The sequence below is a fragment of the Vombatus ursinus genome, unplaced genomic scaffold, assembly GCF_900497805.2.
Source record: "Vombatus ursinus unplaced genomic scaffold, bare-nosed wombat genome assembly UNPS02014825.1, whole genome shotgun sequence".
Taxonomy (NCBI): domain Eukaryota; kingdom Metazoa; phylum Chordata; class Mammalia; order Diprotodontia; family Vombatidae; genus Vombatus; species Vombatus ursinus.
In genome coordinates, this window is record NW_020954603.1 from 7,388,145 (window position 1) to 7,411,320 (window position 23,176).

Genomic DNA, 23,176 nt, shown 5'->3' on the forward strand with positions numbered 1-23,176 from the left:
TGGTGAGAGTCACTCTAGGCTGAGGCTTGGCAGGGCAAGATCAGTGATAGGATTAAGGGGCAAGGGACTCAGAAGAGAACTGATTCTCCAAGAGGTCAGAATGTGGAAGGGGTAAGAGAGGCCGGGGCAGGAGGGCTAGCTTTGGAAAGAACTGAGAGATTGACAGTCACAGTGAGGATAAAGAACAGGGTTAGGGGTCATAGGCCAGAGAGAACGATGGAATGGGAGAAGAAAGGATCAGATAAAGGAGTTGGGGAGGTGCTGCAGGTTGCTCCTGAGCCCTGCTGTGCCTTATGGCTGGACAGTTGGCCCTGTAAGGGCAAGGGGACCCTGCTTGCTCTGTGAGACCCTAGCTAATGAGCCAGTGGCACCAGGACCCTGAAGTGGCTTTCAAAGGCCCTGTTGTAGGTTCATGGGCCTGCCCTGGTGTCCTGTTGGGTTACGTACCTGCTCGTTAGAGGGCTGAAAACCGTGTGCCAGGTGAGGTGGTGGAGGAGCAGACGGAGGATGGTAGGAGAGAAGCGCATTGGCAGAATCTTAGGGCTGCTCTAGGGAGCTGGGGCAGTCAGGCCCTGAGCGGGAAGCCCCTGGATCCCATCCCTCACATGGAGCCACCTTCATGGGGCAGCTGCATCTCTTCCTGCCATCCCACCTCCGTCTGTCCCTCCCTGTTTGGAGAGGGCTGAAGCCAGCAGATCCAGTTCCTATTCCTAGAATAGCTCTTCTGAGAAGCTCACCTTAGTCAGCCTTATTTACTAGGATTAAGGAAAGGGAGAGGATATAGACACCGAGTACCTGACAGATGACCAGAGGTAGGTGGGAGGGCATCATGTCTGTCAGCACTGTGTCCTCTGGGTTGCATGTAGGCTGAGACACAGCCAGGACCAAGCTTTCCACAAGTGAGGACACACGTGGGCTTCGTGTGGCACAGGAGCTGATGCAGCTGTGAACAGATACTTTGGGGGGCTGTGGGTGCTCCAAGCACAAACCTGTCTCCTTGTGCTCCTGCCTCCCTGTCCCCTTGCCCCCCCCGCCTCACTGTACCCTTGCCCTTTCACCACTTCCCTGTCCCCTCATCCCCCTACCTCCCTGTCCTCTTGCCCCCCCGCCTCTCTGTCCCCTAGATCCCCCTGCCTCCCTGTCCCCCTGCTTCCCTGTCTCCTCACCACCTGCCTCCCTATCCCCCTGCTTCCCTGTCCCCTTGCCCCTCACCAGCCTGCCGCCCTGTCTCCTTACCCCCCCCCACCTCTCTGTCTCCTTGCAGGGCCCCCCCCACCTCACTGTCCCCTTACCCCCTGCCTTCCTGACCTTCCCCCCTCCCTGTCCCCTTGTAGGCCTCCCCACCCCGCCTCTCTGTCCCCTCACCCCCTGCCTCCCAGAGAAGCAGTGGGGAAAGCTGCCATGCTGCTGCCCTGAGGCTTAATGTTGTGGTGACTGTCTTCTGTCACTAGCCTTGTGCACTCCTGGGGACCCAGCACTGACCATTGAGGGCAGCATGCCAGTGTACTCCAAAGCATCCACACCCTGCCCCATTCTCCCAACACTACAGCTGGTTGTCTGGTTAATGAAACAGTTGTTTGAGATCCCTCAGGGCTCCCCTGGTACCTCAGCAACCAAATCATTCACTTACTGTGTGACCCTAGGCAAGTCACTTGACCTCTGGGCATATCAATCCACTTTGTTGGGAAATTGGCTGATTAGGAGTAGTGCATTGTGGGTCATGTGCATTGGGGACAGGATTATGGCCTCTGGACCCCCCAGGGGAGGGGAATTCTTGGTGACCCTTTGCTAACTGAGCCTTCCTGGTCTGTGCCTTCTCTTTGAGGCAGTATATATATAGGGCCCTCCCTTTGGGGAGAGAGAGGGGAAGGGAGGTAGGAGTGAGGAAAGGGCCTACAGCTGACAGACATGTCCTTGTCAGGTGAGTTTGCTCTTGGATTTGACTGGGTCCTCTCCCTGCCTCAGAGGGGGCATTGCCTACAACCACGACCACTCCCTGCCTCAGTGGCACCAGATAAATGTATGCATACAGGCAGCTCCACAGAAATCATTTGGTGCCAGCTTCTGCCCTGAAGGATCGACTTAGCAGAGGCTACCAGTATCTCAGCACTTCAGGCAGGGCTGGCCATGCTTTAGGGGGGTGTGAGTTCAGGCACATACGTCCACCTCCACACATATATGGCATTCACGGGTGGTGCATTTTTCCAGAGAGCTGTGATTATTGGATGTTATTTGTGACTTGTAGCGTTATCCGTTTTCTTAAAACTCAGGTTGAGTGAAAGTAAATGGTACATGTACACACACAGACACACATACACACACACACACACACACACACACACACAGCTAGTTGTCTGTGTTCAAGCTCTTTTCTATTTTAATGGCCTTGAGGTTGACATGGGAAGAGGGGAGAGGGAGGGAGGAAAAAATAAGCCTTTTCAAGCCCTGATTTCCCCACCATCCTCCCCCTGAAACTTGGAGGCGTCCGCTCTCATCTGTCAAAGTGCAAATCAACAATTAAAACACAAATAGCCCAATGCCAAAGATGACCTGGAGCACAAAGCAGCTGACAAACAAGTCCGGACAAATCGACGGATAATTTATAAGCTTGGCCCTAAAATCTAATTATTTGGCAATTCGAATTTGCAGCCAGCCAGGGCTCTGCAATAAATTTAACCCGCCATAAATTATTTAGGAGCCGTCTTCGGTGTAAATCAAAACCACGAGTGTTTGTTTAAGAAATAAGCTCCTTGTGCATAAAATGACTTTAAAAAAAATACAAACCAGAGAAACTGAAGCAAACTGTGTGGCTCCTGCCCAGTGCAGAGTGTGGCACCTGGATTCCTCAGGTACTGAGAACTCATCCTTTGCACCGGCTGACTCCCTCATCTTTCTGGCTGCCTTGTATATACTGAGTGACTACACCCGTGCAGAGCCTGGCCCCCCAACATACCCCTTCTTCCCCTACCCCATTCCCCCCTGAGGGATCCCACTCTGTCCAGTGCCTGCCTCTCAGGACACCTTCCCCCAAACCTGAGACCTCTCTCCTGCAGAAACTGGCTCTCAAGACCCTCTCCCCCACTGAGGGATCTGCCCCCATCACACCCCACAGAACCTTGCTCCAAGACATACACCCTTTGCCACCCTGTCCCATTCAGAGTCTAGCTCCCAGGATACACTCCCTCACCCCAAACTAAGGGACCCTCCCCTGTGCCAAGTGCCAGGACCTTTTCCCCAGAGCTGTGTTTGGGTTCTCTGGGCTTTCAAGGCTGCTTCTAGAAACCCCCATACTCCTGGCCATGATGGGAGCCTCTTCTTTGGGGGGAAGAGTGAGTGGTCTCCTATTGGACAAATACCAGCCCCTTCCACAACATAAACTTATTGGGTTCTAGGATGGGCCAGGACCTTGCGAATCTATTCTGTTCCCTACCTCCACCAGTCAGAGGCCAATGTATTTTATTTCTAAAGATGGCTGTGAATAGATTCTGCAGTGTTGGATACCCTCATTTGGCACTGCTTCTAATCTAACTTATGTCCCCTGTGTGGTATCTCAGAATGGGGTTGCTTTTGTCCTTTCTTAGTGCCGACGGTGCTTTCTGTGTTCTGTATGTTGTGGTCATTCAACTTTATTTTGTGTGGCTGCTGCGCTGGGCAGAATTGTGTGAGGTGGCCGAGCCAGGTTAAGCTTTTCCCAAGCCCCTGCCCACTTGAAAGACAAGTCCACGTGCTGTTACTTCATCACCTTTTCCCTGACCTCTGATTCAATTCAGCAGACATTTATTGAGTGCCTCCTGTATGCAAAGCACGGTGTCAGGGACTGAAGATACAGATACAGAAATAACACAAGGCAGTTCAGAGCAAGGGGATTTTCCCCTCACTGAGCCTCAGTTTACTTCTTTTCAGCTTTCGCTCATTGCTCCTAGTTCTTCCTTCTGAGGCCAAGCCAAACAAACCTCGTTTTCCTTCTCGGTGACAGCCTTTCAGATAAATACTTGAAAACTTATTATCTTCCCCTCTGAGTTTTCTCATCTCCAGGCTAAACATGCTTAGTTTCTTCAGTAGACCCTCATATGTCACGAGCTCAAGATCCTTCAATATCCTGATTCTTCTGCTCTAGACACTCCTTCCACTGTGTCCTCTGGAATACCTGTTCCATAGTTAACAAACTTGCTTTCACTTTAAAACTTCTCCTCTCCCACCCCTTCCATCTTTTGGCTGCCACTGAGACCTGGCTCCCCCCTGATGACGCAACCTCCCTGGCCACCCTTTCCAGCACTGACTGGTCATTGTTCCTCATGTCACTTCCAGGCTCTCTCTCTGCTGCCATCGCTGATGGCAGTGTCAGCAATCCCTCCTCTGTGGAGGTTCTTTAAATCCAGATTGATTACCCGATCCAGATGCTGGTGGCCATTTATCGACTGACTTCAGGATGGCTCCCCTCATTTCTTGGGGAGATCAGGGCTTGGCTCACCACCTTCCCTTCTTCCCCATCTGCCTTCAGTATACATGTTTGTGGCCCACATCTCCCACTCCCTCCCAGTTCCAGTGACTCACTTCTCTGTTCCATAAGGACAGTTATGCCATCACCTTAATCTTGCTGTTACCCACAGGTGTCCCATTTCCATGTTCATGAACTCCATAATTCTTTTATGTGATCACAATCTTTTGTCATTTCATCTATTTCTATGCCTTATGATCCCTAATCCTGTTCTATATCCTCACTGCTAGATGGTGCAGTAGACCTGAAGTCTGCAAGGCCTGAGTTCAAATTTGGCCTCAGACACTTATAAGCTGTGTAACCTTGGGCAAGTCACTTTAATCTTCGTCCTCAGTTTCCTTATCAGTAAAATGGGGATGATAATAGCACCTATCTCTCACAGTTTTGTGTAGATGAAACACAGTAGTATTTTAAAAGCCCTTTGCAAACTTTAAAGCGCTATATAAGACCTAGCTGCTGTTATCATCAGTTCTTTCCCCCTGTCTTGATGCCCTCGTGTTTCACTCAGCTCAATTCTACTGTGTTCTCTATATTCTGACCCCTCGCCTCTTTTACCTATCACTGATTACTCCCTGGGTTATTCACATCCTCTTCCACCTCCTACTCACATGCCACTGAACAGAGCTGGAGAAAGTAAAAAACTATGCCAACTCGGTCCACTACAAACTGATGTTATTATACAACCTCAGCTGGGCCCTCACTGCAGTAAGGCACTCTTTCTGCACCTCCCAAATGGATTCACTTATCCCAATCTCTGCAGCTGTTCTGACATTCCTGCATCTCCTTGAGGCTCTGACAGCATCCCGAGCCTCCCCACAAACTTCACTGGCGAAACAGGCCATTTACCACAAACTCTTCTTTCTCCCCTCATCTCTCATCGTTCATACACCTCTTCCTATCGCCCTTTCTCACATGAGGGGGTTGGCCTTTCTCCTCCACGTGCACGCTTGATCCTATCTCAGGCCCTTCTTCTCTGAGCCCCCATTGTCATTCCCACTCTGCCCTGTTTGGTCTCTCCCTCTCCACTGGCTCCTTTCCTACTGTCTACAAGCGCACCATATCCTTAAAAAGCTCTCCCTCGACCTGACCATCTCCACTAACTATCGTCCTATATCTTGCCTTTCCTTCTTGACTAAACTTAAGAAAGCCGTCTGTAGCTGATGCCTCTCCCTCTCCTTCTTTCTCCTCAGTTCTCTGCAGTCTGGCTTCTAACCTCGTCATTCAACTGAAGCCGCTCCCTGTGAAGCTCCCAATGATCTCTTAATTACCAAACCTAATGGCGTTTTCTCCCCCTTCATCCTTCTTGATCTCTTTGCAGCCTTTGACACTGTTGATCACTCTCTTCTCCAGGAGAGTCTTCCCTGTAAATGTTTGTGATTCTGCCATTCCCTGGTTCTCCTTTTACCTGCCTGATGTGTCCATGTCCATTTCCTTTGTAGGATCTTCATCCAGATCACACCCCATAAGCATTGCCCACTGAGTCTCCCAAGGCTTTTTCCACTCTGTCTCATTTGGTGATTAACTCTTATGGGTTCATTTATCATTTCTATGCAAATGATTCCCAGGTCTCTGTATTCAGCCTCTCCTGAACTTCTGCCCTGTAACACCAACTACCTTTTGTACTTCTTGAACGGGATGTCGTGTAGACATCTCCAACCTGACATGTCCAAAACAACAACCCGTGATTTTTTTCCAGGCTGGGCCCTCACTGCAGTAAGGCACTCTTTCTACACCTCCCAAATGGATTCACTTATCCCAGTCTCTGCAGCTGTTCTGAACATTCCCGTATCTCCTTGCTCTCAATGTTGGCGTCATCCTTGATTCCTCACCTAAAACTCACTCTGCACATCCAGTCTATTGCCAGATCTTGTCATTGCTACTTTACGTTTCTCACCTCCAACGACACAATCATCACCCTGGCTCAAGCCTTCATCAGTCCTTACCCAGACTTTTCCACTAGTCTTATGGTTGTCTGCTTGCCTTCAGCCTCTCCCCCATTCCACTGCCTGGGTTATTTTCTTAAAGAGTAGGTCTGATGGTGTTACCACCTTCTGCTGAGTAAGTTCTAGTTATTCCCTGCTGTGGGAGGGGATGAAGTTGGGGGTGCTTGTAGATGAGTTTGCCTTTTAAAGAGAAGGGCCACCTCCAAGTGAGACACAGTGATGAAGGAGGACATAGTGGAAGAGGGATGCTTGAGTATTTTCAGAGGAACAGGAGGAGAGATAAGAGCAAGCTCTTGGGGAGGTCCTTGGCTTATAGGATGGGGGAAGGGGACTTGAGGAAGGATAAACAGGTGTGATGAGTGGGATGGTGAATTGATTAGGATTGTAAAGGATTGCCTTGCTGCAGTGAGGGCTTGGTTCCAGTTATATAATGTAAATTTGTAGTAGACCCATTTTGCGCAGTTTGTGATTTTCCCCAGCACATGAATAGGAGCGAAGGTGGCAGATGATGGGAGCAATCCGAGGGTGGGGTTTGGCAGGGTGAGGTTGCTGATAGAATAAGGGGACAAGAGATTCCAACACAGAAGAAAGTGTAACTGAATTCATTTACCAAGGGATCAGGATAAGAAAAGGAGGAAAGTGTAGCCAGGACTGAGGGAGGAGGGAGGATGGCTTGGGAAAGAACCAAGGGGTGGAGGGATTAGAGGTCACAGTGAGGATGAAGAACAAGGTTTGGGGTTGTAAAGCAGAGGGAGGGATGGAACGGGAAAAGACGATGATCAGATAGAGCATGCTCGTGGAGCCCTTGTGGGTAAGGGCAAGATTAGGAGCCAGATTGTTTGTATCTTTGGATGTGCTATTTGCCCCCGATGAATGATGATGATGATGGTGGTGGTGGTGGTGGATGTTAATAATAATGATAGCCATCATCTGTATCATCAGGTTTGTAAAGCATCTTACACATGTTATCTCATTAAATTCTCACAACAGCCCCATGAGGTAGTGGCTGTTAGCATCATTTTCATTTTTCAAGTGTGGGGTCTGTGTCTGACAGGCTCTGCCACAGGCCTTACCCAGAGTCCCCTCCCTCCCTGCCAAGAGCAGGAAGGGGTTGTGTCATCTTGGACTTTGCCATTATCTAGGCCACAGCTTCCCAGCAGGTCCCCCAGCTCTAGGGACAGGCAGTCAACCAGTGTTCCATCTAGTGGCTGTGTCAGAAATAGAGCAGTCTGGGGTGACCTGTTCTTGGTGAGGCTGTGCTGGCTGACACTTTGGGATCATCTACTCCAGCTGCTCTGGTCTGACCCCCACCTCCCCTCAGTAAACTCCAGTGGCTCCCTGTTACCTCGAGGATCAAATGGGAAAGGCTGTTGGGCTTCCCAAGCCAGTCACAAGCTGAGCCCTTCTGACCTTTCCAGCCTCCAAGACTCGACTGCCATGACTGCAGTCCACAGCGGAGGGACAGTGGCACGAGACACTCCATATCCCAGCTCAGGCCCTTTCCCTGGCGTCCTCCCTGCCTGGAATGCTGCCCCTCCTGCCCTGCCTTCCCCCTTCTGCTGGAGGCCTTTCCAGCCCCCCCAGACCCCTGTCAGCTCCTTCTCTCTGAGGTCCCCTTCCATTTATGCTGTAGACTTCTTTGATGTACCTCCTTCTTTAGACTGGGAGCTCCTTGAGGGCAGGAGCTGTGTCTTTGCCTTTCTTTGTATCCCTAGTGCTTAATCTGAACACTTAATAATAGACACTTAATAAATGCTTGTCGACTTAAGTTGTAGCACCCAGAACTGAATACTGTACTGCAGACATGGTCTGACCAGGGCAGAGTACGGAGGAATCGTTGCTTCCTTATTCCTAAAAGCTGTGGTTCTCTTAATGCAGTCTAAGATCACAGTAGCTTTTGGAACTTCTCGGCGGAAGAAATGGGAGCCTGGGAGCCCAGCCTTCCTGCCAAGGCTCCTTCTCTCTTGGGTTGACCCTCGACTCCTTCCCTTGGCCCTTTCCTATCCCTTCAGGACAAAAGCCAGAGCTGTTGCTCCCCCGTCAGAGGCTGTCAGTCTGCTCTTCCCCTTCCTGATTGTCCAGGTCAGGCCTTTTCTGCTGCTCGGCCTCCTTCCCACGAGGTGGCTGCGGCCCCTCACGGCACGTGGCTGAGCATCCAGTTATTAACTGCAGTCATTCAGTCGTGAGTTCTCCTCATCGGTCCGTCAGCTGCCCAGCACTGTCCGTTTGCTTAGAGTCAGTGGAGCAATAGCTGCTCACAAGGAGCCTGCACTCCAGTGGGTAAGGCAGCAAGGACTCATGTAAATATAACAGACTACACATAAAGAAAATAAATACAAATTAAAAGTTAAAGACAAGGTAACTTGGGAGGGGAGATCAAGAAAGACTTCGTGCAGGAGCTGGAAGGAAGAAGGGCACTGGGGGGCAGAGGTGAGGAGTAAGGGCATTCCAGGCCCTGGGGACAGAGAGGCTGGAGGGGAAGGGCTTCTCCATTGTTTGTGATGGACAGATAAAAATCAAGAGAGTAATGTCCAGTCCTGCTGGAAAGATAAGTTGGAGCCTGTTTGTGAAGGGCTTTAAAAACTGAATCAGTTTGTCTTGTATTGTAGAGGCAATAGGGAAGCCCTGGCAGTCTCTGAGAAGGAGGAGGAGGAAGGCCTCCACTTAGGGAAAATCCCTTTATGTAAAACATAGAAATGTGCTGAGGTGGTGGGGGGGGTGTGGGTCAGCAGGATACTTGGGGTAGGGAGACCAAGGAGGAGATGGAATAACCCAGGAAGGGTCTGGACGCAAAGAACTGGGGCATGGCTGTGAGACTGGAGGTGGCGACATGTTAGGACCTAGAGGAGCCCTGATTCTGCACTGACACCCCAGCAAATCTCTGAAAACGAACCCGAAGGACAGTGATGAGGAGAACAAAGAGAAGCAGCTGTAAACTCCTCCATTCCAGGACAAAGCCTATGGTTCAGAGTCCTGCCCAGGTATTGAATGTGGGAGACAAGGCAGGAGGGCTCAGGCAGACCTCCTCATACCTCTGCGGGAGACGGCCAGAGAGAGCCCCATTCAAGTTGCAGCCGAGCCACAGTGAGCGGATCAGAGGGCCAGGAGCACCTAAATTCTTGCAGGATGCCGCCACCTGCACAGGCAGTAACTTCTGGTTGGGACCTGTCAGGGTCACAGGAAGGAATTGTACAACAAGGAGGAAACAGAAGTAGCCAAGACCAAAACTTAAGTTAAACTACCAGAAGAATGAGCCAAAACCTAGGGATTCCTGCAGAGCACAAGGATTTAGCTGTTGCTAAGACCAGAGACCACGCAGGGCATGCCCACGCCATCCAAGATGCGAAAGAGAGCCAAGTCTGACCCACACACAAAGCCCCCAGCCAAAAACCAAGGCTAGAGATAGAAATAAACAGAAGAAAATTCCTAACACAACAAAGAAATATTGTGGACTGAGAGAATCCCAAGAGAGACCTAGAAGGAGAGAGTACCTCCATCAGAGGTCCAGATAGAGCCTCAGAGAAAAAGCATCCTGGCCACCAGGTGCCTGATCACCTGGAAGAAGTGAGACATGTGATCAGAAGTGGAATGTTAAAGGAAACAGCAGCGCAGGAGGAAGGGAGGTCAAGGAGAATGAAGAACTTCTGGTGATAAACAGTACCCAAGCACTAAACTCCTTGAAAACTAGAATAGGCCAACTAGAAAGTAGCAACTCCACGAGACAAGAAACCTTTTTAGAAAATGAACAGATTGAAAAACCGGAAGAAAGCATAAGGTACGTGCTATCAAAAGCAATTGACCTAGAAAACAGGTCTAGGAGACAGAATCTCGGGCTCCTGGGCCTTGTGGGAGCAGGCGTGGGCCCCATGCTGCTAGGGGCCTGCCCTGGCCCACTGCGGGAGTGTTTGTGACTGCTCCTTGTCCACACTGCGTGCAACACTTGCCTTCAGCCTCCTCTTGCTTGTCTTTACTTAGAGTTTCTGCAGACTTGCAATAGACATTTTGTACAACCCTGCACTAGATGGAAAAGTTTATGAAGATCATACCCTCTTCCCCAAAGGCTGGTTATATTTCAAGAAATCAAAAACGAAAACTTCCCCGATCTCTTGGAACAGTGGATGAAGTAAATGAGAAAGAATCTATTAACCAACCCTTCTGAAAGAAACCTCAGAATGCAAGCTCCCAGGAACATTCTAGTCAAAGTCTAGAGCTTCTAGGTCAAAGAGGAAGTATTGCCAGCAACCAGGGAGAAAGAATTCAAGCACCAAGGAGCTGCAATCTGGATCACAAAAAATCCAGCAGCTGCCACTGTCAAGGAAAGAACTTAGACTGTTGTGTTCTAAAAGGCAAAAGAGAAAGACTTTCCACCAGAAATAACCCGTTCAGCAAAACTGAGAGTGACCCTGCAGGGGCCAACATGGACCATTGGTAAAGAAGAGGATTTCCAAGCTCTGTTGATGATAAGGCCAGATGGAGTAGACACTCTGAAATGCCAGCACAGGAGTCAAGGGAAACATCGAACAGTATTCATCATTTGGCAGGAACTGACTGACTGATCATTTGTTTATGTTCTAATAGGAGAAGAAACAGGTATGCTCTCAGACCCTCAATGTCTTCAGGGGCCACAGAGAGTTAAATAAGACAGATAGTGGGCCTGAGGTGGCCCTGTTTGGTTTTGATGATCTGAAGGAGAAGCAAGAAATGAGAATATGCTGGGGGTTCAGGGGGAGAGGTGGTGGAAGGGAAGGAAAACATACTATCTCACATAATCAATGTGCATAAGATGAAGGACAGGCATCCCATGAACCTCACTTCCATAGGAACTGAACAAGTGCAGGTATACACACACACACACACACACACACACTCACTCACTCTGAACAAGTGCAGGTAGAACACACACACACCCCCTTGGTGTAGAAATCCGTGAAGTCCAAGTCAAGGATGAGGCTTTCCATCGCTTCCTATTAAATTTCATCTTATTAGTTTCAGCCTCATATTCTAGCCTGTCAAGATCCTTTAGGCTCCTGACTCTCCCCGCTGCTCCTGGTTTGTGCCCTGTGTAGATTTGGTTGCATGCCAGCTCTGCCTGTATCCTTGTCATGGATGAAATGTTAAATAAATAGCCCAGGGCCAAGCACCAATCCCTGGGGTACTCCACTGGAGACTTCCTACCACATTGACATTGAGCCATTAAAAACTGCTCTTTGAGACTTAAGACCAGTGATCAATGCAGTGATCAGCTGTGATTCCAAAATACTTCTGCAACCTTCTGACAGAGAGCTGATGGACTCGAGATGCACAATCAGACATTTTCAGACACAGCCAAAGTGGGAATTCATTTTGCTTGACTCTGCATATTTGTTACAAGGACTTTGTTTTCTTTTCTTTTTCCAAAAGAGGCTGGGTGAACAGATGAAAGGGAATAGAGAAAAAGTAGCCAAAAAAAGAGAGAGAGAGAGAGAGAAAAGAGGGTCGTTGAGGCAGCCTTTTTTTTTTTTTAAGAGTAGAAAAGAGGGAAGGAAGGTCAGATAGAAGCACAGACAAGCAGGACAGGTTGAACTAAATGTGTGCTTCAAAAGAAAAGCAAACTGTGCATAATAGGAACTTACAATTTCATGTGCAATCCTCTTTTTCTGTTCAACTACATATGTGGAAATGCCCATTTTATTTTATGTCTGTTTAGTTCAGAATTAAAAAAAAAAACAAATATTATTTTCTGAATTTGGCCATTTAGCCAGTTCTGAATACATCTAATTGTGTCATCATCTAGTTTACATCTCTCTCTATCTTCTCCACAAGAATAACCTGAGATATTTTATCAAATGCTTGGTAAAAATTTAGGTTAGTTATATCTCTAGCATTCCTCTGGTCTACCAGTTTAGCAACTGAGTCAACATGGACATGAGGTTGGTTTGGCAAGACCTGTCCTCGATGAAGCCAGTCTGGCTCATGGTAGTCACTGCTTCCTTTTCTTCCCTTTGCCAACCGTCTCTTTAATGAATTTTTCCAGGAATACAAGTTGAGCTCATTGGGTTTGTAGACTGTTCTCTTCTTTTTTTGAAAATCAGGACCTAATTTCCCTTCTCTAGCCTTGTGGTCCCTGTCCTGTTTTCCGTAATCTTTGAGATATTACTGTCTGCCACAATGTTGACTCATATTGATCTTACACTAACCCTTCCCCCTCCCCCCAGCTCACTTTCAGCAAACTGCTTCATCCCCATTTTGTCCCTGTGAAGTTGATATCTGTATCCCAAGAAGATGTTTTACTTGCCCCCTTAAACTTCACCCTATCTAGCCTGCCAGGATAGGCAGTAGGTAGAGGGGAGAGGGGGAGGGCCTCCTGGACATTGGGGGTGGCTTGAGCAAACACGTGGAGGTAGACAATGGAGTGGCAAGTGCCAGGGCCAGTCTAGTGTGGCTGGAACAAGGACTGGGTCAGTCCTTGCAATCCTGCACAGTGGGCCCAAGCCAGACTGGGCTCACCTGAGGAGTTTCTGTTTTATGCTAGAGTCAGGGAAGGAGCAGGCCAGCTCCTTGCCTTAGGAAGAGTCACCAAAAGATTATTGGGAATGTCTGCTGGCATTGGGGTTAGCAGGGGAAAGCAGGCAATGGGGGATGTTCAGAATGGGGCAAGCTGGGTAGATGCTGCCATTGACGTGGATTCTAGGCGTGCTCAGGAGTAGACAGAAAGTTGTGTCTCCTGCAACCTGGGCCTGGCTGTTCACGTCAGTTTGAGGTGCTTGGGGGAGTGATGTGGTGAGTGACTGATTTGTGTAACAAATGCTATTTTTAAGAAATTCAGTTCTGGGCTGTGCTGGCCAGGCAGCCTTTTCCCTTTGGGATGAAGGCTGTTTTTAGCAGAGGAGAGGACTGTGCCTGGCTGGGAGAGGACCTGGGCCACCAGACATTTTAGGCAAAGCAGCATGCCTAGTTGTAGGAACACTGGATTCGGTACCAGAAGGGCCCTTTGAGATCATTTGGTGTGGCCTCCATATCCTCTCCCCAACCCTGCCTTTTACAGAGAAGAGTCTTCAGCCCAGAGAAGGGGAAGGACTTGTAGCGTTCAAGGTCAGATGGACGATAGCAGTGCCAGAACTCAAAGCCAAACCCCTCTGACCCCAAGTCCCATGGTCTTCCCAAGGACACCCTCTTCAGATAGTCTTGCATTCTGTGCTTGTCAGTCAGTAAGCATTTATTTATTACGTACCTACTATGTGCCAGGCACTGTGCTAAGTGCTGGGGATACAAAGAGACAAAAGACTCTGCCCTCAAGGAGCTTACATCTGAAATGTGCTTGTAGTCAAAGGGGGCAGCAAGCAGATGGGGATTTGCTGGCCGGCTGCTTGGATGGCTCCACTTGGATGGACCCTGGGGGCTTGACAGGCTCCTGGGCAATCTTTGTTGGTGCCAGGTCGTGGCTACCAGCTCTTGCTTCCGTTCTGGAGTCTCCCACAGGAGGCACAATGGAAGCTTGATCTGGAAACCTTTGGTCACTTCCCATCGCCGCCCCATGCTGCCTGTACTCAGTCACCATTCTCATCTCTCCCTTCCTCCTCCCCTCAACTAGTACTTCACCCCTGGAACACTGGGCTCCAGGAGGGAAGCTTTTACCCCATCTTGTCCCTAGTCAAGCCTCATGCCATTTCCTGGCACACACCATCTCACCATGGTGCCCCTATTCCTCCTCAATCTCCCTTCCTTCCCACCTCCCCTTTGTGTGTTATCTCCTGTTAAAACACACGCTTCTTGAGGGCAGGGATTGTCTTGCTTGGATTTTTATCCCCAGTGCCTGGCATACGTAAGTGCTTAGTAAATGCTCTCTCCACCCATCCATCTTTGGGTTCTCCCCTGTGCCTGGATTTTTGCATTCTCTGTGGATCTTGTTACATCCTAGTGGACATTTTAGCCAGGTGGCCCAGGCAGCTTGTCTGAAGAACGTTGTTCTGGGAAGGGGAGTGCAAGGTTGGGGGGAATCTGTGTATCTCTCTCTCTTGTTCCCGTCACAGCCTACCCTCCATCCACCCCGCATCTGTCTTCTCTGCCACCTCCTAGTACAGCCTAGGCTCACCTGCCGGGGCTTAGTCCACAGGCCTTTATTAAATACCTGCTCTGTGCTGGGCTTGGGGCTGCTTCTAGCCTGTCACCTCCCACTCCATCCTTCGCCCAGGTGCCAGAATCCTCTTCCTGATGCACAGGTGCGGCTGCCACATTCTTGGGCTCAGAAACCTTCAGTGGCTCCCTGCTTCCCCCGGTAAAGTTCACACTCCTGTGCCCGGCCTTCCAGGCCCTGTGTGATCTGGTCTCCTTCCTTTCCAGGTTTATCTGCTAATGCTCTGTGTGCCTGCCAAGCTTGACAGCTCTGTGTTGGTCCTTCCAGCTGCTCACTGGGTGTGCCTTCCCTCGGGCTTGCAGACCTCACTGGGCATGCACCTAAACTGTTCTCTGTTCTCTCCCTCTTACTTCTGCTGGAGCCTCCACCCCCCTCCTAGACTGTGAGCTGCCTAACCCTGGCAGAAGGGCTCTGACAGCCCCTTCTCTCTTTGGGGATGTGGGGGCCCAGGAGGCTTCTGGAACACTGTGTTTTCCTGGGTTATTTCTTTTTCCCCCTGCCCCTTCCCTTTAGGGTTTGACCAGGGTTTCCTGGGACAGAGGGAGAGAAGACTCTGGGTTGCTGGACAGTGTCTCTTCCCTTTGGCCCAGGGGAAGCAATGACAGTGACCATGACCAGGAGCCTCGGAGCTGAAGTGCTTAGCATTTCATAAGAAATACTAATGAAATTCTAGATCTGTAATAGCATTCTGGATCTCTGAAACAAGCCATGTGCTTGTACCAAAGTGGAAAGAGATCAACTTTAAACCATAAATTCTTGGTAATAGCGGGTTTTTCCCTTTTATTTATGTTTGATAGATATTTTTGTTTCCAGAGGAATGTCAACTCCTAATTTCATAATGTATCATAGGCTTAAGAAAATTGAATTTAATAAAGGCCAAAGATGAATGGCACCCTGAAAGGTCCCAACACTTGTCTTTATTAGCAGGACAAACTGCAGGTCTCCAAACACCGCTTCCCTCCAAATGAAAGTTTAAATGAAAAGTACCGCTGTGTCACAGGTTAAATTTCATTGTGGCTCTGGCTAACATGGTTAGTGAAGAGTTGCCTTAGATACCAGGGCGGCAAGGCCTGTCACACAGGCAGGGAGGAGAAATGCTGTCTGGTATGGAGGGGGGCAGGGTGCAGAGACAGGCCAGCCCCTGGGGGGCCTCCCAACCCCATGAGATTGGCTCCTGGGCCAGGTATCTTGGAGAGCATCAGCCCCTGCAGGTTAGCTAGGTGTTGCTTTGTTGGAAAACCAGGTGGGCCCAGAACTCCCCCTGGGCAATATCTGTTGCCAAGACTGGAAGGAAGCCCACCTACCTTCCACTCCCCCCCCCCCCCCCCCCCCCCCCCCCCCCTCCCCCCCTCCCCCCCCCTCGGCCCGCTTTGGGGGGGCTCCGGGAGTGGGGGGCAGGGGGGAAAGAGACCCTGCCCCCCCCCCCCCCCGTGTAGCGCTGGCAGGGAGGGGGCTCCGTGGCTGCTGGGCACAGGAGGGGGAACCTTAGGCAGAGCTTTTGCTGGGCTAGCGTTGGTGTGTGTGGTTGTTGGGGTGGAGGGGGGGGCACCGAGGAAGCTCTGATACCCGTCAAGGCTGCCAGACCGCCCTCCAGGCCCAGAGCTGTGCCGTCCCCTCTCTGCAGTGGCTGCCTTTTCCACATGCTAATTTTACTCGGAGGAGTTTGCTTTTATTTATTTTTTTATTATTTCCTATTTGTCTCTTCCAGATGTTTTCAGGGCAGTTTTTTTTTTTTTGTTGTAAACTAATTCCATTCATGTTTTAAAAATTTATGAAAGCGCTAATAAAAATGTCAAAGTGGTAAAAATGTTAGCTTTTCCTCTGTTTTGATTAAATTTTGCAAACTGTTTTTGAATATTAAAAAGCAATAATTTTTTTTATTCTCTCCCCTCCCCCCACTCTCCCCTCCCTCCCCCTCGCCCCCCGCCCCACTTTGGCGCTTCCCTTCTCCGGGAGTGGTTGGGGAGGCAGGCAGCTCCAGGAGCCATCACTCCACTGGCTCATTTGCACGCCAGAACCTTGGTGCTGTGCATCTCTATTAAATAACGGAGACAAATTAATCTTGGAGACACCAAACAAATTGTCCCTCCTGCTCCTCCTCCTCCTCCATTAAGTTCCTGGGCTTGTGGAGGGGGGTGCGGGGGCGGGGGGAGGTGGCTCTTACTGGTTTTTATCCACTCTCTTCTTTCTCCTTTTTGGCTTCAGACTTTTTCATTTTTTTGAAGAAATAATTAAGGAGCCCATCTCCCTGGCATAGTGTGAACTTTCTATGAACAGATCAGTGCCCATTTCTGATGGCGGGTCATTTGTATCCTTGGCGGTCCTGTTGATGAATCACTGCTTTCTGGTTCCCCTGCCTGCTGCAAGCAGAGACACATGGGCAGGCTGGCAGGCGGGGGCTGGCGTTTGGGCATGGGAAGAGGGGACTATCGGCATTCCCGTCCCCCGAACAGGGCAGTGGTTCTGGGATATGGGGTGAGGGGGCAGAAGGAGCCCCCCTCCACACCTTTAAAAAAAGATTCATTTTAAAATTAACATTAACATCAACTTCCGAGCGGCAGATAGGGCTGGGCATATTGAGGATGACAGGTAGGTTAGGTAGGCTCCAGGTGGTGGCCTCCTGCCTCCGCTCCAAAGCATGACTGGGTCTTCAGTCCCGTTCCCTACCACGTCCTCCAGCAGATCGCCCCCTCTCACGTCTCACTTTCTCCCTATCTCTGGCTGCTTCCTGACGGCCTGCACGTGTGTGGCTTCCCCATCCTCAGAAGGCCCTTTTGTGATCCTTCCATCCTAGGGATCACCTTTTTTCATCTAAATTCCATGAGAAGGCCATCTATCTATACGGGGTGTCTACACTTCTCACCTCCTGCTCATTTCTGATCCCCCTGCAGTGTAGCTTCTGAGTACATCATTCAGGGGAAACCACTCTGTCCAAAATTAACAGTGTTCTCTTAGTTGCCAAGTCTACTGGTCTTCTCTCAGTGTTGATCCTTCTCGGACTCCTCGATGCTATTGATTATCCTCTCCTCTCGGTTTTTGTGACACTATTCTCTGCTGGTTCACTGTCTACCTGACTGACTACTCAGGATGCAGCTGGTGTCTCAGGAAGAGCCGAGTTCAAATCTGACCTCTGATACTTACTAGCTGTATGACCCTGGGCAAGTCACTAAACCTCTCTCTGCCTTAGTCTCCTCAACTGTGAAATGGGGATAATCATAATTAATAGTATCCACATTAATAATAATGGGGATGACACCAGGATTGTTATGAGAATCAAATGTGATATTTGTTAAGTGCTTAGCACAGTGCCTGGCGCATAATAGGTGCCTTTCCCCCTTCCTCCCTTCCTTCCTCCCTTCCTCCCTCCCTCCCTCCCTCCCTCCCTTCCTTCCTTCCTCCCTCCCTTCCTTCCTTCCTCCCTCCCTTCCTTCCTCCCTTCCATCCTCCCTCCCTTCCTCCCTTCCTTCCCTCCTTCCTTCCTTCCTCCCTTCCTCCCTTCCTCCCTTTCCTTCCTTCCTCCTTTCCTTCCTTCCTCCCTCCCTTCCCTTCCTTCTTTCCTTCCTTCCTCCCTTCCTTCCTCCCTCCCTCCCTCCCTCCCTTTCCTTCCTTCCTCCCTTCCCTTCCTTCCTTCCCTCCCTCCATCCCTCCTTTGCTGGTTCACCATCCAAATCACGCTCACTAATTGGGGTTATCCCACAAGATTCTCTCCTGTGTCTTCTCTTCTCCCTCTATAGCAGAGGTTCTCAACCTAAGGTCTTTGAACTTGTTTTGAAAAACATTTTGACGATTGTGTTTCGTTATAATCGGTTTCTTTTATATATTTAGTAGGGTCGGTAGACGTCAGCAGGCTGGGTAGGGGTGGGGGTGGGGGTGGGGGTCCATGACACAGAAAAGCTGAAGAAGCCCTGCTCCATTCTGTCTTGCTTGGTGATCGCTCTGGTTCCCAGGGGGTCCAGTTCTCATCTCTGTGCAGAGGACTCCCAGATCTTTATACCCAGCCTTAGTCTCTCTCCTGAGCTCCAGTCCCTATCACCAACTCCCGCTGGGGCATGTTAAAGTGGATGTCCTATAGGTATCTCAAACTCAGCACATTTCTAGAAACGAAGACATTTCTACCCCCCCCCCCCCCCCCCCCCCCCTTTTCTTTTTTTTTGGGGCGGCCTCCCCCCCCGTCATGTGGGCCTACCCCCTCATTTCCCTTCTGCATGTCTTTGCGTTAGCTGTCCTCCGGGCCTGCCATGCTTTCCTGCCTTATAGCTACCTCTCAGAATCCCCAGCTTCCTTGGGGGGTCAGCTCAAATGTCCCCTTCAGCAGAACTTCTCTAGCCTCCCAAGTGCTTGAGCTTTCCCTGCTAAGATTTGCTTCTGGCCACTCTGTTTGTAGCTTGTATGCATCTTGTATGTGCGTGTTGTTTCCCTTGTTAGAGTGTAAGCTCCTTGAGGACAGGGATGGTTTTTGCTTATTCTTTCTGTCCTCAGTACTTAGTGCTTGGTGGTACACAGTAAGTGCTTAATAAGTGCTTGTCAGTTGATTCTGCATAAGAAAATTGACACCCAGAAAGGTGACATAATGTATTTACTTGCCCAAAGTCACTGAGCTAGTGAGAGAGTGGTGGACCCAGGCCTGGCCAGGAAAGAGGGGAGCCTGCTAGTGCTTGGGGATTCTGGTGCACTCCACTTGGCCTTGCCCATTTTAGGAATCTTGAGCTCTGAGCTCAGAACAGGAACTGGCTTCTAGGGAATAAATAATGAGGAAGAGGAGGAGGGAGGAAGCGGAGAAGGAGAAAGAGGGAGAGCAAAGGTGGGAGAGGAGGGAGGGGAGGAGGAGAGGGAACGTTTTCAGTTGGTGGAGATCTCTCAGTTCTCACGGCCAGCACTTCAACAAGTCCCAGAGGGAGTTGGTGATAGGGACTGGAGCTCAGGAGAGAGACTAAGGCTGGGTATAAAGATCTGGGAGTCCTCTGTACAGAGATGAGAACTGGACCCCCTGGGAACCAGAGGGATCACCAAGCAAGACAGCATGGAACAGGGCTTCTTCAGCTTTTCTGTGTCATGGACCCCCACCCCCCCCCCATCCCCACACGCCTGGACTACATGATGGTATAAACTCCACCCAGGCCTCCTGGCCTTCTCTTAGCTGCCAGAGGGCGTTTTCTGAAGCCCAGGTGTGAGTATGCCGCTTCTGGCTCCCCAGGTCAAGAAGTATCAATGGGGCCCTTTGGGATCTGAGATAAAATCTAAACTCAGCCAGCCGTTCTGGAGTCAGTCTGCTTTTCCAGACTTAGTTCATTTTTAGTCCCTTTTACATATATTCCAGCCAAACTGGCCTCCCAGCAGGTCACTAAACTCAGCGTCCCATCTCCTGCACCCAGCCCTCTGGTGGATGCTCTGTCAGAAGCTCCAGCCCAGCTCAGCACCCCTTTGTACCTGAAGCCTTTTCTCAGCCATTAGCCTTCTCTGCCTCCTCAACCCATTTGACTTTCACTGCTGACATGGAATGACAGATGCCGGAGGGCAGGGACCTTTTCATTTGGCCTTCATCTCCCTAGTGCTGGACACATTCTCTTTTTGGTCCAGATCTGTGATTTCACTGTCTAGGGAATTTGTAGTGAGGAGACAGGGTCTACCCGGGTGGGTGTCTTAGAGAGTGGCTTGGGGCACCGAGGGGGGTGAGTGACTTGGCCAAGGTCACACAGTCAGTATGAGTCAGTGGCAGGCCCAGAGCCAAGGCCCTCCTGACTGCAAGGCCTGGCTTCCCTTTCCTCTGTTTCAGGCTTCAACTTGCCTTTCACATATTAACTGCTTAATCAATGTTTGTTGAATTGAAACTGATCGTTCTAAAGACTCTCTCTCTTCTCTGTCTTTTTCTTTCTTTCCTTTCTCCTGTTTCTCTTCCTCTCTTTTTACTCTCCTTTCTCTTCTGTCTTCCTACCTCTTGCTCTCTCCCTCCCTCCCTCTCCCTTCCTTCCTCCTTCTCTCCCTCTCTGTCTCTCTATCCCTTCCCTCTTTCCCTCTGTGTAGGAAATCATCGAATTCCCCATTCTGAAGTTAAACGGTCAGACGATGGAAATTGAGTCCACGTTTCACATGTATGTGCAGCCGGCTGTCCACCCTCAGCTGACCCCCTTCTGTACAGAGGTAAAGAGCATGGTCCTGGGAGGGGGTCTGGGGAGGAGGGAGCTTTGGGCCCAGGGACACTGGTATGGTACAGATGAGGGCAGGATGAGGGGCTTTAGTCAGGCTTTATGAGAACCAGAGTCCTCAGGCAGGCTTGTGGGGCTGGAGGCTGAGTCTGACTGGCAAGCATAGAGGACGTAGAGGATGCCACCTGCGTAGTTTTCCTGGTTCCCTTTCTCTTAGGGACTTCCACCCTTGGCAGTCCTTTATAGGGCATCTTGGGGGGCGTGATGGATCCTGATCTTCCTGAGGGCAGCCCTGTCTCTGGTTTGCCCTGCACAGTGCTGGAGTGGTCTGGCCTGGAGTGGGGAGCACTGTGCCTCTAACTCCCAATGCAGCTGGGTGGGCAGGCCTCTCTCTACCGGCTGGTCTGTAAGAAGAGAGTGAGCCTCAGAAATTCTTGGCTGCAGGGCCAGGTGGCCCAGGGGTCCTGGAAACAAGCTGTTATTTTCCCAGTCTTCCAAGAGTGGAAGATGTCAGGCTTCCTGGAGCTTTGTCTCCCCGAGAATCTCTAATATTGCCGCCCCACTAATGTCAGTAAGAAAAATTGCCCTCTTTTGGACAGTCACCTTCTCCCACATCCATATAAATGAAAGAGACAGGGCGCAAACAGCGCCTAACCAACCAGAAAATGACATTCCTGCTATGTAGAAGACGGCCAGGCACGAGCAGAGCTGCTGAGGCCCCTCCGTCGCCTCCTCTTGGGGCTGGGGAGCTGAGGGAGACAGCTCGGCCAGGTGCCCCCTGCTGTCCTGGGGTGGCTCTCCCTGCCCCAGCTCCTCTCCCCCTACAGGCCTGGGGCTCAGAAGAATAGCTAACATTTGTATAGTGCCTACTGTGTGCCAGGCACTGGGCTAAGCCAAGCACTTAAAAAGAGTATTGTAGCTGAGCCTTACAACACTCCTGAGGGGTAGGTGGTTCTTACTTCGTCTAACTCCCTGGAGCTTATTCCCTCCTCCCCTCCCCCCTCCCTTGTCCTCTACTTTGTCCTCTTCCCCTCCCCTCCCTTCTCTCCAGCTGCCAGTGCCATCAGCCCCTCTCAGCAGGTCCTCATCAGGCCAGCCAATCACACAGTGCCTCCCCTAGGACCCTCCCTTGGGGTGGGAACCCCCACCATGGCAGTGTTCAGCCCAGCCTCTCCATAATGCTCTGTCTTCAGGATAGCAGAGCAGGGAGCCAGCTGGGGAGGGGCGGGCAGCCGCCCCAGGGCTGGCCCTCCCCTGGACTCTGCGGGGCAGTGGACGGGAAGGAAATGTTTGGGGACTTGTGGGGAGGGGAGGGATTTGGGGATGGTCCGATGAGATCCTGACACAAGGTCCTCTGAAGAATGTGGGATCTTTCCAGAAAGTTTTTAATGGGTCCCCTAGATGGCATCTGCACAGAAGAGAACTCTGAGTCAGCAAGTGAGATCACTTATGAGCCCTCCTGGACTTCCCAGAGGCCTTTCTTGGCCGTCATTTTCTCATCTCCCTCCCTTTCCAGCACCCTTATTCCACCCCGCCCCTCTCTGTGGCACTTTCTTTTCTGAGCCCTGAATAGAGCAGACCGGGCTTCCGGGAAGGGCTTGACACCCCAGGAGCTGAGTTCAACCACAGGAAGGCATTTAGTCTGTGATGGCACAGGACAGCGGTGGAAAATCTGGACTGAATGTGGGAGGGGTGTGTGTGTGTGTGTGTGACAGACGCAGATAGAAACAGAAAAAAGGAGGGAGATAGAGAAAGGGAGGGAGAAAGTGGAGGGAGAGACTGACAGAAATAAAAACAGAAAGAAAAGGAGGGGAAGAGAGAGAGAAGGAGAAAGAGAGGGAGGGAGAGAGAAAGAGAAAGGGAGGGAGAGAAAGAAAGGAGAAAGAGAAAGGGAGAAAGAGGAGAAAGGGAGAGAGAAGGAGAAAGAGAAAGGGAGGGAGAGAAAGGAGAAAGAAAGGGAGAAAGAGAAGGAGAAAAGGAGAGAGAAAAAGAGGAGAAAGAGAGAGTGAGAGAATAGTGGGGTACACTTATGCCATGTCATCAGGGCTACTGGGGCCTGGGGCCGCCAGGGGGACCCTGGTCTCCTTGGGTTTCTCCCCACACCAGGACCTTCCCTCTCTCCCTCCCAGCCCCCTGGTACAGCTTGTGTCCCACCAGCCCCTGTGCCAGGAGGGTTGAAACATAGGAAAGGAACACCTATGTATGGAGCCCACTGGGGGAGGGAGGCTGAAGCCTGGCCCGCTCCCTTCAGGCCTCCCTTCTTCCTGGGAGCAGTAGCCCTGGGCTTGGTGAATGAACAGCTCTTTCCCAAGCCTCTGTCATCAGCCTGTGCTCCAGGCCCAGGATGTGGCTTGGAGAGAGATCAGATGGGTTGGGCTTGTTCCTCCTGGTGCCTTCTGCCCACTCCCCTTCTCCCCCAGATGCTGGGGGGGTGTGTGTGTGTGTGTGTGTGTGTGTGTGTGTGTGTGTGTGTGTGTGT

At 50.7% G+C, this 23,176-nt stretch overlaps 1 protein-coding gene across 2 annotated transcripts in view; it reads left to right on the forward strand.

Moving 5' to 3' along the window:
• The window catches only part of ERI3 (ERI1 exoribonuclease family member 3), a 194,888-nt gene that overhangs the window by 34,242 nt on the left and 137,470 nt on the right, over nucleotides 1-23,176 (forward strand). Inside the window, exon 3 of one of the 2 annotated variants that reach the window (XM_027837917.1) lies at nucleotides 20,576-20,692. The exons of the other annotated variant lie outside the window; for it this stretch is intronic. Coding sequence (XP_027693718.1) covers nucleotides 20,576-20,692 — 117 coding nt within the window. The remainder of the gene's footprint in view (nucleotides 1-20,575; nucleotides 20,693-23,176) is intronic. 2 annotated transcript variants of the gene reach the window in all.